Source organism: Hemiscyllium ocellatum, chromosome 7 (genome assembly GCF_020745735.1).
Source record: "Hemiscyllium ocellatum isolate sHemOce1 chromosome 7, sHemOce1.pat.X.cur, whole genome shotgun sequence".
NCBI lineage: Eukaryota > Metazoa > Chordata > Chondrichthyes > Orectolobiformes > Hemiscylliidae > Hemiscyllium > Hemiscyllium ocellatum.
The window spans coordinates 27,774,920-27,792,907 of NC_083407.1; the positions used below are offsets into that span (position 1 = coordinate 27,774,920).

A 17,988-nucleotide genomic window follows, 5' to 3' on the forward strand; every position below is an offset into this window, starting at 1 on the left:
GCCAACTGTTTGCCTTCTTCAACATATTATTTTCATACACAAGGACACCTTAATCTCAATGCACCTCCTTATTTCCCAATTTATTGGCACTTAAATAATAATCGGCCTTCCTGTTTTTGCTGCCAAAGTCGATATCATCACATTTATCCAAATTGGACTGAGTCTACCATGCACTTACTAACTCACTCAACTGTCAAAATTAGATTGAAGGAACTCTGTCTCCTCCTCAGAGATTCACCCAGCTACTCAAGGGTCACCTGCAAACTTGAAGATACCACATTTAGTTTCCTCACTTAAATCATTAGTGTATCATGAATAGCTCAGGTTCAAGCACCAATCCCTGCGGTACCCCCAAATGACTGGCTGCCAATCTGAAAAAGACCTGCTTATTCCTAATTCTCATTTCCTGTTTGCCAACCAGTTCTGTGTTCATGTTAGCACACTCCCCACAATCCCATGTGCTTGAACTTGACATGTGAATTTCTCATGTGGGTCCTCCTCAAAAGCTGAGTAAACCACATTCACTGGATCCTGCAACAGCTCTGAGTTACGTGCTCAAAAGATTCCAGCAGATTTATCAAACACGACTTTTCTTTTGCAAATCCGCACCGACTCTGTAGTTGTCACTTTTATTAAATCTTTTATAATGGATTCTAGCAACCTTCCTACTACCAATGTCAGTATAACTGTTGTATAATTCCCTGTTTACTCTTTACCTCCTTATTTTTAAATTGTGGGGTTATTTCAGCTACTCTCCAATCCATAGGAACCATTCTACAGAATCTAGAAAGATAATCACCAATGCATCTAATATTACTAGGGTTACTTCCTCAAATTACAGTGTGGGGTGCACAGGTCAGGGAGAATTGACATTTTGGGCAAGAGTCCTTTATCACTCTGGCATGTAGATTAGCATGTAGCCTCTGCCGCTTCAAACCACTATAAATGCCGGAGAAAAGATCACAGAAGCGCTTCACAGGAGGCTCCTAAGCACTGAGGATGTCACCTAGACAGGGGACAAAATGTCTGCAACACAAATTCCCAGCTCGGCAAACACAACCACAACCCATCAATTTGGCTAATACTATTTCCCCAAAAATCCTTCAGTTTCCCCCTTCTCACTGGACCTTGGGTTCCCCTGTATTTTTGGGACCATATTTGCATCCTACTTTATGAAGGCAGAGACAAAGTATCTAGTTAATTAGTCTGCCATCTTTTTGTTACCCATTTTGCATTTGTCTTCACTAACCTTTTTCTCTTCATATACCTATAGAAGCTTTTGCAATCAGTTTGTACATTCCCCACAAGCTTACTGTCATACTCTATTTTCTCTCTCTGGCCAATTCACATTGCCCTTCATTGGATCTACTGGCATGCATAATTTCCCTCAATAGCCACAGTCAGGCCACCTTTCCCAAATCTATTTTTGTGCGAGACAGGAATGAACAATTATTGCAGTTCCTCCAAGCACTCTTTAAATGTTTGCCATTGCCTTTACCCCATCAGTCCCTTAAGTAATGCTTCTCAAATTTATCATGCCTCACACCAACAGTTTATTTTACTTAGATTCAAGAGCCTAGTCTCAGAATCAACTATGTCACTCTCTATCTTAATGAAGAATGCTATCTTATTACAATCACTCTTCCCAGGACACCTTACACAGCTAGCCTGCTAAGTATTCCTTGCTCAATACCCGTTCCAAAAAGGTTCAATGTATTGCGGATAATCAGAAAGTTCTCACAAACTCCTCCCCTACAGTATTGTTACTGATTTGATTTGCCCAGTCTGTATGCAATTGAAGTCACTCATAATAACACGCACCTCCACTGCTCGTATCTCTAGTTTCCAGTTTAATTCCTTCCCCAGCATTACCACTACAGTTTAGGATCTATATCCAATCACAACTATGGTCTTGTGTAAATTCTACCCATAAAGATTCCACTTTGTTCGAGCTAACATTCTTCCTCACTGTTCTGTTGATAGCAAGCCAGCAACACAACTTTATTATTTTTTCCTTTTAGTCTGGCCTTCCTAAAAACTGAATTCCCCTGAATGTTCAGTTCCCCTCCTTGGTCATGCTGCAACGTCTTCTTCATGCCAACTATTTCATACCTGTTTATATCTATTTGAGCAACTAACTCATTCACTTTATTGCAAGTGCTCCACCCATGCTCATTTTTTTTTTTAACATTCTTGGGTCCATTTGTACTATTTGGAACTGTGCCCAGTTTGATTTCTTGCACTTCAAATCTCTGTCCATCATTTTTCTCATTCCCCATTGTTTTTTGCTTTGGTCCTTGTCCTTGTCCTTTTTCCTTCTGTCTCCTTGCGCAGGTTTCCAATCCCCTGCCATTTTAGTTTAAACCCTCCTGAACCGCACCAGCAAATACATTTTCCTCCGCCAAGACACCAGTTCTGGTCCTGTATAGGTGGAATCAATCCAGCTTGCATTGGTCATACTTTCTCCAGAACTAATCCCAATGTCCCAGAAATCTGAAATTTTCCCTCTTCACAACATTCCTATAGCCACATATTCATCTAATGTATCCTGCTATTTTTACTAAATAGCACACAGCACTGGTAGCAATCCTGGGATCACTACTTTTAAAGGTCCTACTTTTTAACTTGCTTCCCAACTCTCTTAAAAGGTAAATGTCAGCAGGGAGATAAAATAATTTTATGCAATAATAAAATGCTCCCTATTCACTTTTGTTGAAGAACATATCTCATGTGATAGTTCAAAAATGCAGCAACTCCGTCATTGGCAGGTGCAAACTTAAAACAGGATATGTATGTACTTACCTGAAAGTTTTGAAAAACGCATGCCATGGGATTCTGTGGGTTACTGGGTCCAGAAAATGAAGGAGGACCTTGAAACCCCTGAAGACCCCGAGTCCCTTGCAGACCTTGTAAAAGTTGATGATTCTGAGGAAACATCTGATTGCTATTCATTAAGGTCTGGAGCCGACTTAATTGTGGATTATTCAAATTGTTGTTGAATGAAGGTACATCACCTGAACAAAGCATGATAGAAAGTTGATCAGTGATGGAATCTACATACTCATGATGTACCTGCTGCATATTTCTGTCTCAGGTACCTTCAGTGACTGTTTTGAGGGAAAAAAAGGAATGAAGACTTTAATAGTAGATTTATACATTAAAATCACTAACTCTGAACAGTATGTTGCAACCCTAAAAATATCAAACATACTAAATCATCACTAGAGATCAATTAAGTGATCTTTTGCATCTTACACTGATAATGAAATTGCACAGTCTGGTTATATGCTATTGGCAACATAAAGAAACCTAACTATAATATTTTGGCAGTAATCATGAAATATGGCATTATGTGGCAATCAAGGGGCTACGTCGAACTTATTTTTTGTTTCATATTCATAAACATTGACGCAAGGAATTTAACAGGATCGATTTTAGCTTTCCAAGTGATATAATAAATCCTTCTGGTTTCATTTTCTGTCATTTGGCTTATCGCTGGTAATATTGTCTTTAGACCCGAAACAAGTATTTCAATATTGGACACTAATGATTTTGTGCCATTGGAAGCACCATCATGAAGACACTGAACATTAATTATTTCTTCAGCTATGCTAGTCCTGTGGAAGTCAAAGACAGATCATAATATTCTTGATTTTAAATGTAATATAAAGGAAAACTATTCACTAGATTGGCTAAATAGATTACAGAAATTGAGAATAAGACTTCATTTAACATACTTAAAGTTTTAAAATCATAATTCATTTAAAAATCAGAGTGGTTGGCACAGACGTGCAACCAGAGAGTGAAATACCAAACTTTGTTAATTATACATGATAACTGTCAAACATGGAAACAGTCCTGTGGGGGAGAAGTGAATTCTGAAATTAATTTATTGCATGCCACAACAGTTGGCAGAACTAATATTTCTCAGGCATAAGGATGAGGATTCCAGAGACCACAGTGATGTCCTCCAGGGGTCAGTAGGAAGACTACTATCTTTTCTGGTAGGGGGATGGGTCTAGATGGGATGCTCTTTGGAGGGTCGGCATGGATTTGATAGGCTGAATGGCCTGCTTCCACACTGAAGGAATTCTTTGATTCTATAAACGTTTGAGATATCTGTTGGGCAAGAAAGACATGATATAAATGCATATCTTTATTCACAGTTTCTTCCCAAGATCATTAACATTTACTTGTACCACTGAAGTAGATAGATATTGCCCTCTCCGGGTCTGATTTCTCCCTCACCTGCTAATCGATCCTAAGCACTCTATCATCCACCTGATCCACTTGGCACCCTGTCCCTTACCCATCTGGCACCTAAACCTCACACTTATCTTGTGTACTGAACATGTCACAGCAGCTGTAAAAGTGACCGAGATGCATGAACTTAAAATGGCAGAATATGCCAACTGCCTCCTGTGAAAATGGGAGCAATGTTTGCCTTTTCACTTCTGTTCTATGCATTGATGGACCTATCAGACTGGAAGTACAAATCTGCATTTCTGAATGAGCTCTGCTTAGTGTCTCCTGTCAGAAAGAGAGACATTTTGTTGCACAAAAATAAAATGGGAGAGGGGAATCTTCAGAAATTATTTACCATCTTCAACTAAAGGACGCTATCTCTAACAATACAATATTGCAACACTGCTCAGATCAGGTTATCTCACTGAAATATACAAGGTTTTTAGGAGACTTGAGAGGTTAGGTGCAGCAAGTTGGTTTCCCCTTTGGGAAAGTCTGGGACCAGAAGCCATAATCTTCCACTGAGGGGTTACCCTTTTGAAACAGAAATGAGGAGGAATTTCTTCCCTCAGAAGGGAATGAATTTGTGGAGATGCTTTATAAACAATGGAAGGCTACAGAGGCTGGATTGTTAAGAAAATTCAAGGTTGAGACAGATTTTTTTAAAACCAGTAAGGAAATCTGTTATGAGGAAAAAGCAGAAAAGTGGAGTTGAGGAACAGTAGATCAGCCATCAACTCAGAATGATGGAACCAACTTGATGGGCTCAATAGCCTGCATCTGTTCCTTCATCTTACGGTCTAAGTGATACAATAATATCGGGAGGGGGCAATTCGGCCTATAATACAAATGTTGGCTCTTTCGAAGGGCTATTCATTTATTTCTATTCTCCTGGACATTCCGTATGAGTTAGCATTTCTTTCCATTTATGATGCAATTCACACAAAGTGTTGAATCTGCTTCTACCACCCTTTCAAGCTGGGTACTTTGCATCAACATAACATGCCGCATGAAGATTCTCGTCGTCTGATCTTATCTTATTTTGCCAATTAAAAACATATATACATAAACATTGTTGCTGAGAATGTGGGGAGGGGAGGTACGAAGTAATGATAAGTAAGTTTGGTTAATAGAGACGAAGAGTGTCATAGGTTAGAGCAAGCTTTAGAAGGGTTGGTCAGATGACAGATCATTGGCGAGACCAAGCAGAGGCTATGGACACCATGTAATAATCAACAGACAAGAGTGTTCCCTCCCAGTCGGAGAACACTTCAGCAGTCCAGGACATTCGACCTCAGACAGGCAACAACGAAAACGTGGCCAAGTAGAGGTCGATCGCCAAGTTCGGTACCCATTGGGATGGCCTCAACCGGGACCTTGGATTCATGTCACACTACCGATGACTCCCATTGCACTATACACACACAGACCCATACACTCTCCTACAGACCCATACACTCTCCTACAGACAGACCCTCTTTCATACGGTCACACATACACTCCCACACACCCTCATAACCCCACACACACACTGACGTACAAGTTTGTGGGGTGAATTTGTACTTGCAGAATTACATTTTACTTTGCTCAAAAACCGCATGAATCCATGTAAGATTCCGTAAATCCATTTTTTAAGATGGATTTTACATTAGAATCAGTCTGATCATTGAGGCAAAGACGGCCTCACAGAAGGAAGCTCACACCTTCAATACATTATTTGAGCTGACATGACACCAACTGTTGAAGTTCCATTGAGAATGTAACTTTTAAAAAAAAAGTTTTGCAATTTACATATCAAAGATCTGAAACCAATATATTCATTCTAATAGATGAGAGACTTAAACAATTCAAGTCTTCTTCAATATATAATTTCAGTTACAATCAATCACACTGTAAACTTTTGCTGTAAATTCTGTGTCTTACAATCTTATACTCCACAACCACTGAATGATAGAGCAGCGCTCCGAAAGCTAGCGATTCCAAATAAACCTGTTGGGCAATAACCTGGCGTTGTGATTTTTAATTTTGTACACCCCAGTCCAACACCGGCATCTCCAAATCATTTAAAGGTGAAGTACTTGAAGATATTTCAGAGGTTTTTATCAATATTTTACTTCGAGTCAATTCAATCAGCCTTCAAATCAAATCATGAATCCTCACATGAATTACTGCATATAAATGTGCAGAATATAACAAATAGGAATATAAGATATAGGAACAGGATGAGACTATTCAGTGTCTTTTAGCCTGCGCTATAATTCAATTAAAATTATGGTTGACCACTGTAGCTTCAACTCCACTTTCCTAACTCTTCATAACCCTCAACTCTGGTCAATCAGGCATCCGTCTGACAGCCTCAAACATATTTCATGGCCAGTATACAGTGTTCTCTGAAGGAGAGAAACCAAAAGATGAAAAGAGAAAATAAAAATCCTTATTCTCATTGTAAATGGGAAACACTTTGCTCTGAAATTGTGAACCCTAATTCTAGATTTCTCTGAAAAGGGACATCTTCCAACCAAGGACCCTGTCAAGCCCCTCAGAATCTTAATCTTGAACTGAAAATGTCAATACACGCTCCGTCTTCACAGATGCCAAGAGACCACATGAGTCTTATTTCTGATCATTGGCACACACAGTATTCGTTCCCTTGGAATCTTGTATATTTCAATAACGTCACCTCTCATTTTTCTAAACTGCAACGAATGCTTCACACTTCCTCGTAAGGTACTCCCTGCATCCTTGGAAACAGCTCAACAAAAGTTATTTGAATTGCTTCCATTGCAAGTATATACCTTCTGAATTAGCACATTTAATATGTTTGCAATTAACTTAATCAAATTAAAGCAAGAAGTTGGAGGAAAATAAAGCAGAGAACACAAACGTGATCAAAATCTCATTCACTCAAATCAAAAAAGCTTCAAGAGTCCAGGTTAAATTAATAAGTCAGCTAAAATCAAACACCACACTGTTCCAATACATCCTTAAGTCTAACATCTTTACAAATTAACATTCAGTTTATCTAGAACATTAAGACACATCACATGCACTTAACATTTAGAGAACATTAACCCTCAGCAAGTCACTTGTTCACCATCGAACTCTTGCTGTTACGTAAAAATCTTGCGCCTTCAACATCACATCCTTAAACTATAAACACCCAAAATAATATTTTGCCTCAGAGGTCGGTGTTTATTCATAATGAATAACAAACTCTAATAATATTGTCAATAATTAAAATATCTAAATATCACAATCATTTGCATGCTTGGTGATTTGACACCCATCTGGGAGAAAGTGAGGACTACAGATGCTGGAGATCAGAGCTGAAAATGTGTTGCTGGAAAAGCGCAGGAGGTCAGGCAGCCTCCAAGGAGCAGGAGAATCGACGTTTTGGGCATGAGCCCTTCTTCAGGAAATCACACTGTAAACTTTTGCTGTAAATTCTGTCTTACAATCTTATACTCCACAACCACTGAATGATAGAGCAGCGCTCCGAAAGCTAGCGATTCCAAATAAACTTGTTGGGCTATAACCTGGCGGTTCCTGAAGAAGGGCTCATGCCCGAAACGTCGATTCTCCTGCTCCTTGGATGCTGCCTGACCTGCTGTGCTTTTCCAGCAACACATTTTCAGATTTGACACCCATCACCAAGTTTAAGGTGTAAAATCTAACACAATATTCAGTGAGATTGCACCAAAGCCTTACATAAGTTCATATCTTCCTATTTAATTGATCTAGCAAGGTTTACAAGAATCTTACAAAAATCTACTTGGCCTTCTCTGTGAAGTACTACCCTTTCCTCTTGCATTACATTCAGTAGTCATTCACATACAAACATCAAATGACCTTAAAACGTCAACAGGTTCGCCATGTTCGATAATCAGTGGGTATAACATGTATAAAGGAACAGCTCCTAAAACTCCTTGAATTATCTTCTGCATGTACTTCTGAAGCTAGTCATATTGGATAGCAACTTATAATCTAACTCGCTTGTTATTTTAAATCAGGTGGCATCTCACTCATCTCATTATTGCTACTCCTGGAAACATTCTATCATCTAAAGTTCACCATAGCATCAATGCCCTCAGAATCTTGTTTGTTTGAATAAGGTCATGTCATATTCTTCTAAACCACTGCTTCAAACACTTTTTCCTCAGTGATCCCATTTGGTATGTGAGAAGTGTCATGACCTCTCATGACAGTGACAGTCAGGGTAGGGGGTGGGGTGGTAGGTGTTCGGGGAGAGAATCTGAGATGCCCGTTTGAGTTGGGGAACATATTAGAACTTGGTTAGAGCTCCTTAGGAGCCATTGCTGTCCTGACCTGCACTTTGGGAAGTCCTGGCTAAATTCTAATGATTGTGCCTATCTGCTCGTATTATCCTCACAAGACATCACCTTATTTAATCACACCAAGAATCAACCTACTGAATCTTCCCTGGACTCCCTTCATGGTTTCTTATCATTTCCTTAACTTAATAGACTTTTGGAAGAATAAAAACCATTGAACTAAATTAGTAATATGTACTGTTTCCCAAACTCCATGTAAATTCTTTGTCACAATCTCTCTTTGAGGATCCAATTTAAAGCAAAAACTTATATTGACATATATCTTTAACATAGAAATAACTTCTCAAGGTACCTCATCAAGTTGCCTTTTTATCACACCTTTAACACAACTAGAACAGCTTGGCTGTCCTCAGAGGCAGGCTATTCTACAATACTGGCATTTATGGATAGAATGGAGCTGGAAAAAGCACAGCAGGTCAAGCAGCATCAGAGGAGAAGGGGAGTTGATATTTCAAGTTGGAACCTTTCATCAGGACTGCTTTGTCCAGTAAAGAGTTTGATCTATGCTCATCTTCAGCATGTTGAGCTTTGGGAGATTCAGTAAAGCAATTGTAAAACAATTGAATAACTCGGTTCTACCCTGCTGGATTATAGTCTTTGCCAGGGACTTTCATTTCACCTGTCACTGAAATGTCCACTCCTGAATTATTGTTCAAGTTTTGCTACTTATTAAATCATTCACTATACTGCTTCAGTATTTGAAGAGCTATAAATGGAACTGAACACTGCGCAATGATCAACGAGTATCCCACTCCTGACATAGTGGAGGAGGGAAGGCCACAGATGAGTCTATTGAAGACTGTTGGGTTTGGGACACAGCCTTGCAGTGATGTCCTGATTTGAGACAAGTGGCCTCCAATAACAAGCAAATTGCTTTGTAACAGGCAAGACTCCAACAAGCAGATCATTTTTCATCTTATTCTCGTTTCCTAGTTTTGCTTGGCATAATGCTGCCTTGACACCAAGGGCAGTCACTCATGCCACCTTTGGAATTCAGTTCTATGGTTCATGCTTAGACCAAGGCTGGATTGAGGGTGGAAGCAGCTTGATTCTGGCAAAATGCAAACTGAAGATCAGTGAGGTTTATTGGCTACTCAGTCTGACTGCACTGCACTGCACTGCATATTTTATTACCTAGCTGATGATGGAGAGGAGACTAGTGGATTGGTACGCAGTCAGATTGCATATCTCTCGCTTTTTGACAGCAGTATGCAGCTGGGAAAATGTTCACATTGTTTGGTAAATGACAGAGTTGTAACTGCTAGAACTAGGGGGATGTGGTGGCATATCGGTAACGTCAATGGACTAGTCATTCAAAACTCCAGGCTGGGTAAGGGATTAAATCACACAATGGCAGATGGTCGATCTGAATTCAATAAAAATCTGGAATATAAAGCTAATCTAATGGAAACCACACAGCCAGTGTCAATTGTTGTAGAAACCTATCTGGTTTATTAGCGCGCTTTAGGGAATGAAATTTTCCAGCTTCACCTGGTCTGGCCGACATGTAATTCTAAACACACAGTAATTACCTTCTTAATTACCTTCTGGGCAATTAGGGATGGGCAATAATTGCTGGCCTAGTTCATGAGGTCCATGTCCCATGAACAAATTAAGAAAAAACATGGTTTGTTGCACAGCTAATTCTGAAGCACATCTTCAGTGTGGGATGGTGTCAATTCCCTTTGCTTTGCTGTATCCAGCATACTCCATCTTTTTGATATCCTGTGTGAACAGAATGATTGAAGATTGGCAACTATGACAATGGGGATCTCAGAAGGAGGCCAAGTTAGATTGTCTACATAGACCTTCTGGCTGAAGATGGCTGCAAACACTTCAGCTTCACCTGTGGCATTGACATGCTGAGTTCTTTTAATTATTCAATTAATTGTTCAGTGAGACTCTTTTTCCCATTCCTTGTTTAAATGTCCACTACCACTGCTGATTGGACGTGACAGGAAGACCAGGTCTGGTCTGTTGGTTACGGAATCAGCTAGCTACATAAATTGTGCACTATTTTCTAATACTTGCTCTGTAACTGAAATTAAATGCATCAGAGTACAATCTTGAAGGTCAGCATTCTCCCCTTTTTAAAATTACCCAATGTGTCCTACTCTCATCCTCAGGAAATATTACAAATCACATTGAGTTACTGGAAATCAGGGATGATTTATTCCTCCCCACATCATTATCTACTTGCAGATAAAGTTAATCTGATCTTGTTCCCTTAGAATACACTATACATGGCAGGAATAAATTTGCACTGTCATATCTGTGAAACCAGCAAGAATTTAAAGGTGGCAAAATTTCATCTTTCAATTACCAAAATTAATGAAACTTTTGAACAGTCGCATGCCTAAAAATGGTAGTAGAAGACAGCCATCTTGAAAGCTCAGGACGAAAGTAAGGCTGACCTGAAGACAAATTAAACAAAAGGCGAATACACCAGCTACTTAAAATGCAAAATTTTTATCTAACAAATTTAAGTCTTGATTTATTACTTCATTTCTGCTGTTTTATTTTATAGCTATGCTGGTTACTGAAGAAAATAATCCATACTTTTAAAGAAAAATAAAGGCCAACTATAAAGCATGCTGGAGATCTGAAAAAGAAACAAAGTTCTTCAGAAACTCAGCAGGTCTGGTAGTTTACTTTCATACTAACATTTCTGTCCCGAGTTTGTTGCAGTGTTCCAGTAAAGTGCAACGCAAGATGAAGGGACAGCACCTGATTTTCCATTCAGGGACAGTTATTCGCAGCCTTCAGGACTCAACACTGAGCACCAACAAAACCAATGAATACTGCCTCCTTTTGATTATGTCTTTTTGCATGTGTTTGCTCTCAGCAGAGCTGACCTATATTTTGCTATTAAAACCCACCATCAACAATGTGTCTATAAATTTCTTCTACGACTTCCTTTTATCCTTAATCACAGAACATTCAACGTGAGATTTTTAAAAAACACTTCCTATACCAGTCATTCTTATTGTCCAAATTCAAGCTGCAAATCTTGTTAATTTTTGCAAACTGATACATGAGGTTGAGGCAAACCAAACTCCATTTAGGTATGCCGTTATGTTCAGAGAAAGACCAATATCCTGCCCTCAACGAAGGGGTCATTGCTGAAAGGTAGATATGCTAATAAATCCAATGAAACTGCAACTGCTGTATAAAATATTAGCATTTCATTTGTGTCTAAGTTAAACTAAATGAACATAGAACTTAGAGTCATAGAGCGTAACAGCACACAAACACACCCTTTGGTCCAACTCATAAATGCTGACCAGATATCCCAAACTAATCTAGTCTCATTTGCCAGCATTTGGTGCATATCCTTCTAAATCTTTCTGACTCATATACCCATCGAGATGCCTTTTAAATATTGTAACTCTATAGTCTTCGCCACTCCCTTTGGCAGTACATTACAGATGGTCACCGCCCTGTGTGAAAGGGTCCCTTAGGTCCCGTTTATATCTTCCCCCTCTCACCTTAAACCTATGCCCTTTACTTTCAGAATCGCTGCTTTTACAACTTGTCTGGCGAAATAGAAAAGCCAAGGACAACATAACCTTGTTAAAGGAGCAGTATCATTACACTATCCATGCCCATCATGATTTTATAAACCTCTATAAAGTTCACCAGAGAAAATAGCCTCACCCTCTAACTCAAATCCTCCAATCCTGGCAACATTCTTGTAAATGTTTTCTGCATCCTGTGACATTTAACAACATTTCTTACAACAGGAATGTCAGAAGTGAATGAGGTATTTTGAAAGTGGCCTCACCAACATCCTATACAGCATGTTGTCCCAACTCCTGTACACGATGCACTGATCCATAAAGACAAGTGTACCAAACGCTTTCTTCACTATCTGTCTACCTGTGATTCCATCTTCAAGGAACTATGAACCTGCACCCTCTATGTCCTCTTGTTCCAGTGTCCTTTTCTTACTTCTCTTCGCAACCCACCCTTCACCCAGGCTTCTCAGACATAAAAACAGGTCTTCAAATTTGAGACTTAAGTAGATTAAAGCAGAAAGGCAAAACATTATTTTTTTCTCCATTATCTCAGCTAATACACAATGGTCTGACATGAAAGTATTGGTTTGGCTGAAGCAGTCTACACTTTTTGGCAAAATGGATTCAACAGCGTTAAACTGTAAATCTTGGGTGAACGACCCAATCTTTGCAAAGGATTCTGCAGAAAACTTGTAGAACACCAGCAGAAAAACAATACAATAACTTGCATTTACATTCTTTAATGCTGAATAAATGCCTCATGGTGCTTTACAAGGTGTAAAAGAATGGATGCCAAGCAATGTTTCCTCTATAAACAAGGACCAAAAATTGCTGGAAAAGCTCTGCAGGTCTGGCAGCATTTATGGAGAGAAATCAGAGTTAAGTGACCCTTACTCAGAACACTCAACCGGAAACAAATTGCGATTTCTCTCCACAGACGCTGCCAGACCTGCAGAGCTTTTCCAGCAATTTCTGTTTTTGTTTCTGATTTACAGAATCTACAGTCATTTGGTTTTTTAACATTTCCTCTACTTCGCAAGATGGTGCTAACACCGGGCAACTCTTTGCGAGCTTCCGACAGCAGATCTTATTCTAACATTTCTTACAACCGTTCCACACTTTTAAACCTAAATTCTAAGTCTGTAAAAATTACTATTAGACTGATGATTGGATAACTTCAAATAATGTTGATCTTGCTTTGCACCTCCTGTGCACCGTAAGCTGTATGCCTTGCGCTGCCTCAGCACCCTTTGACCTCGATATCTTTGGTTGCTAAGATCTACCCGAACGGCTTGCAAACAAAGCTTTTCCCTGGACTTAGGTAAATGTGACGACAATAAATAAATCAAATCAAATCAAATCAATCTGGAAACTCTCATACAGATTAAGTGCACAGTGCCTTTGCTGAATTGTGTTAAAAAAAATTAGGACATGGATACCAAGCCAGATCAGAAGGGTATTAAAAGGGATGATGAAAATCTTGAGCACAATATCACAGAATTGTTACAGTACAGAAGGAGTCTATTCAGTCCCCATCTAGTCTGTGCCTAGACGAGAATTATGAATTTGATATATTCACCTGCAGATTTGCCCATGTTTAATTTAAATAATCATCCAACATTCTCTTGATTCCACCTTCATCGCACTTCCAGGCAGTGCATTCCAGACTTCAATCACTTATTACGTGAAAAGATTTTTCTCAAATCACATTTGCTCAGTTTGCAAATCACTTTAAATCTGTATCCTCTGGTTCTTGATCTTTTTCGGGCTGGATACAATTTCTCCCTATTTACTGTGGTATCCAGTCAAGATGGCAGCAGAGTAGGATGCTCCAACTGGAGTTCCTCTGCTCACAGTTTCCTTTCTTTTTCATTCTTCTTTCTCCCCCTCTGGTCTCTTGGTGGCTTGTGGTGGTTCCCGGCCTGGTCTCTCAGAAGTGTGCTCGGTTCCGGCCTATTCTCCTGGTGGCTTGTGGCAGGTCTCAGGCTAGTCTCCTAGCATTACGTTGGCACGTCTCTTTGGAGCTCATGGCGGCATCTCGGCTCGGTGTGGAAGTGGATCGTGCCCAAGCATGGTCCCGAGCCACCGGGAGAGATTGAAGAGGTGGCAGTTTCAGCAGCAGCGACAGTATCTACAGCAGCACCATTGAGAACTGACAGAAGAGCAAGATAAGCAGAGGACTTACGAAATCCTGCTGAACTTTTAACTTATTCCTTTATTTTCCTAGTTTAAACTATGAAAGACTTTAATGGAAACCATTACCTATTCCCTATTTTTTCATATCCTGTTACTACTTTTTACTTAAGCTTTCTTTTGTACATAGGAAGCCAAAATGGTAACATTATACATTTTTCACTGATTTCTTGTACTTCTATACTGGAGTATATAGAACAGTAAAATCTTTAAAAAACTCCATTTAGCCCCCTTATGATTTTATAAACTTTTATCAGACCTCCCCTTAACCTTCTCCCCAAGGAGAACAATCTCAATCTATTTTCATGATTGAAGTTTCTCATCCTTGAAAACATTTTTCATAAATCTCTTCTGCACTATCTGTTCACATCATAAGAAAAATGGAATTACAGAACATGAAAAACAGGCTCTAACATGACTAAGGAAAATGAAATTACTTAGCTAGTCTGAGAATATTGTAATGCACAAAGTTGCTTGCTCCTTTGATGCACAACCAAGTTACAAAGTCGTATTAAAGATCTGAAGATAAAGTGTTGGATATGAAGAACACTTAAATGCTTTGTCATTTAATTTTTTTCTGCGAAATGCAAATAATTTATGACAATAAGTCAGACGTCACACAACAGCAGGTTATAGTCCAACAGGTTTATTTGAAATCACAAGCTTTCAGAGCAGCGACTATAACCTGGTGTCGTGTGGCTTCTAACTTTGTCTACCTCAGTCCAACACTGGCACCTCCATCATTAAGACCACAAGACAGCGGTCAGAATTAGGCCATTAAATGGCTTTAAACGACTAAAATGATGGGATTCAAAACATACTGTGTAAAGTTTAGCCATACTGGGAATGGAAAGTTGGAGTTAGAAGGAGAGGCGAGATAGATGGGGATTTTTGTCACTGCAGCGTAGGAGGCTAAAGGGCATCTGATAGAGATTTATCAAATCATGAGGGGCAGAGATAGGGTGAATGGCAGGTGTCTTTTCCCTAGGGTGGGGGATTTCAAGATTAGGGGCATATTTTTAGGGCAAAAGGAAAAAGATTTTGAAAAGACATAATGGGCAATTTTGTTTCATACATGGAGTGGTTTGTGCATGGAATGAACTTCCAGAGGAAGTGACGGATGTGGGTGCAGTTACAACATTTAAAAGATGTTTGGATAAGTACATGAATAAGAAATGTTTGGAGGGATATGGGCCAAGTGGAGGCAAGTGGGACTACTTTAGTTTCAGATTATGGTTGGCATGGACTTGCTTAGACCAAAAGGTCGGTTTTCATGCTGTACACTCTATGATGGAACAGTAAGTATGGGATAAAATCAATCTGGATACAAATAAGGAAGGCATGATTTTCCATAACTTAATTCAAATTGCAACAATTTCAGTTCAGAAGTGCTTATTAGCTCTTCACAGGACCTGTCATCTATAAAGAGCAAAGTTGCAGCATGTTTTAGAGGAAGCAGAAGAATGGAGTGGAAGCTTTGTTGCTTGAATTAGATGCAAATCATTTGGTCTGACAATACTTTATACAGGTCAGGAATCCTTTATCTGAAAATCTTGAAACCAACTGTTTGTCAGATTATTAGCATTTTCGGTTTTCAGATACATTTACCATGTCGGTTCATTCAGGCCCTTTGGAGAGAGAAAAAGTACTTCGCTTGAAGTGAATGAACTTGCAGATACTTTTTGGTCCATTTGGGCCAAGTGAAATTTATTTTTTTATGTAAAAGAGCCCAAAGTCAGTGCATACCTATAGGTCAGTCTGAATCCACTTTTGAAAAGACCTTTGGTTTTAAGGTCTTTTTGGTTTACAGACATACGATTAAAAGGCACTCGACCTGCAGGTGCAGGCTTCTGCAAGTCATATTTATGATAGAAGAAACCTTATTTGGTGGAATTAAAACCGATTAGGTTGGCTGTAGTATAAGACAACATAGTTTTATGCAGTTTGCAAAACATGGCTCTGCCACCTGGGCATTCACCAGGTTCACAACTTAAGGTATCTTATTCTGGGTGAAACATTGCAAACAACTTCCTTAGCCAAGAACCCACGACTTCCAAACGCAGCATGGGACATACAAGGAAGTAGTTGCAAATAACAGACAAAATTAACAACCATAATGTAAGTTAGATGGCAAATGAATATCCAACTGTACACACTGGTATATTTCAAGCATTGTTAAACATATTTAGTACCATTAAAGACAGTAACAGAAACGCCCACAACCTCTACTGTTCTGATGAGTCATTGCTCGAAATGTTAACTGCTTTCTTCCTATCGATGCTGCCAGACCTGCTGAATTTCTTCACAAATTTCTGTTTTGTCTACTTCTACTGGTCTGATTAGTTTAATTTTAAACTATTTGGGAAGTAAACCACTATTCCAAAAATTCTTTTGGACCTTAAAACATCTAACTATTTCAATACTGCTTACAAAAAAAAAACACAAACATAAATTGGCAGTTTTCAGTCATGCTTTAGACTTCAATAACATTTCAGAGTTATTTTCATAATACAATCTTATTTCGCTTTGGTTTAAACAGAAAAGTTCAAAGAAACCTGCTTGTAACAACTTCTTTCGCTCAAACTTTGAACAAAAAATTTATTTAAAGAAATAACAAAAGGACTAAATAGTTGAAAACTCAATTTATGATAAATGGTTATTTATTTTAAAAAGTGTTTTTTTTGCATACAGACTAGAAATAAGTGGAAAATCTTGAAAGCATTATGTTCTATATTAGTCATACATTTCTGTCAAAATAACAGAAGCTTATGGAGCTTGATGTTGCTGCAGCATTGGTGTATAAATAAACTCACGAAGAACAGATGTACGATAAAACATAGAAATCCAGAAGTTGCTACTCCTTCATTCCTCTTGAAAGCATATTCGTGCTATTTAGTTCATAACCGAAATGCACAAGTAGTGTGAAGTACAACACTTTCATGGCAGTTATGGATTAAATCTACCATAGAGAGTTACAGCTAGTCTCAACTAACACCAAGTATTCATTTGGAATCCATTTGATGTCCATTTGTATGTTTTATTATAGTAAAGTTTGCTGCTAATCTAAAAAACGTTTGTTTCCAAATTAAAAACCTTTGGGCCATATTATAACACCTTCAAGATGGGTACAATTCAAACCCAGATCTGAGGCCCAAAGGTAAAGATACTGCCACTGCATTACAAAATCTCTCTGGATTAGCTGTTAGATTCTTATAATCATGTCTTAATTAATAATTACATCAATGAGCCTGTCTGGCAGAATATTTCTTATTTTAAACTTGAAGTTTAATTCCTTCACATGAACTGCAGTTGGGTATTTTGATTTTCTTTTTCAAAACTTTCCCTTTCTGTCTCATTGCTTTTCACTTTGTTCTCCCCACTATTATTTTTGTGCTCTATTTGACATTGATTTCAATCATTCCACTTGCATTTCCTTTGTCAGACATTCTTCTCTTTATTTCATAATCTTTCAGTCTGAGTAGTTAAGAGGGTACACAGTTATTCATCCAGTTCATTTAGGCCCCATATACTCCATTTCCCCTGCAGAAATGGTATTAGCTCACAATTTCAGCTATTTACAGCAAAAAGTACCTTAAGAATAAATGGACAATTCAACATATAATTGTGACAATTGCCATTGGAATGACTCCTACAGAACCCCAAAGACATTTATACTTCCA

At 38.7% G+C, this 17,988-nt stretch overlaps 1 protein-coding gene across 7 annotated transcripts in view; it reads right to left on the reverse strand.

Moving 5' to 3' along the window:
- The window catches only part of mbd6 (methyl-CpG binding domain protein 6), a 234,425-nt gene that overhangs the window by 36,853 nt on the left and 179,584 nt on the right, over positions 1 to 17,988 (reverse strand). For all 7 annotated transcript variants that reach the window (XR_009644846.1, XM_060827102.1, XM_060827100.1 and 4 more), the window contains one exon: positions 2,803 to 3,014. Coding sequence is in view for 6 of the 7 variants with exons in the window: in XM_060827102.1 (XP_060683085.1) it covers positions 2,803 to 3,014 (212 nt within the window). In the remaining variant the exon portion in view is untranslated. The remainder of the gene's footprint in view (positions 1 to 2,802; positions 3,015 to 17,988) is intronic.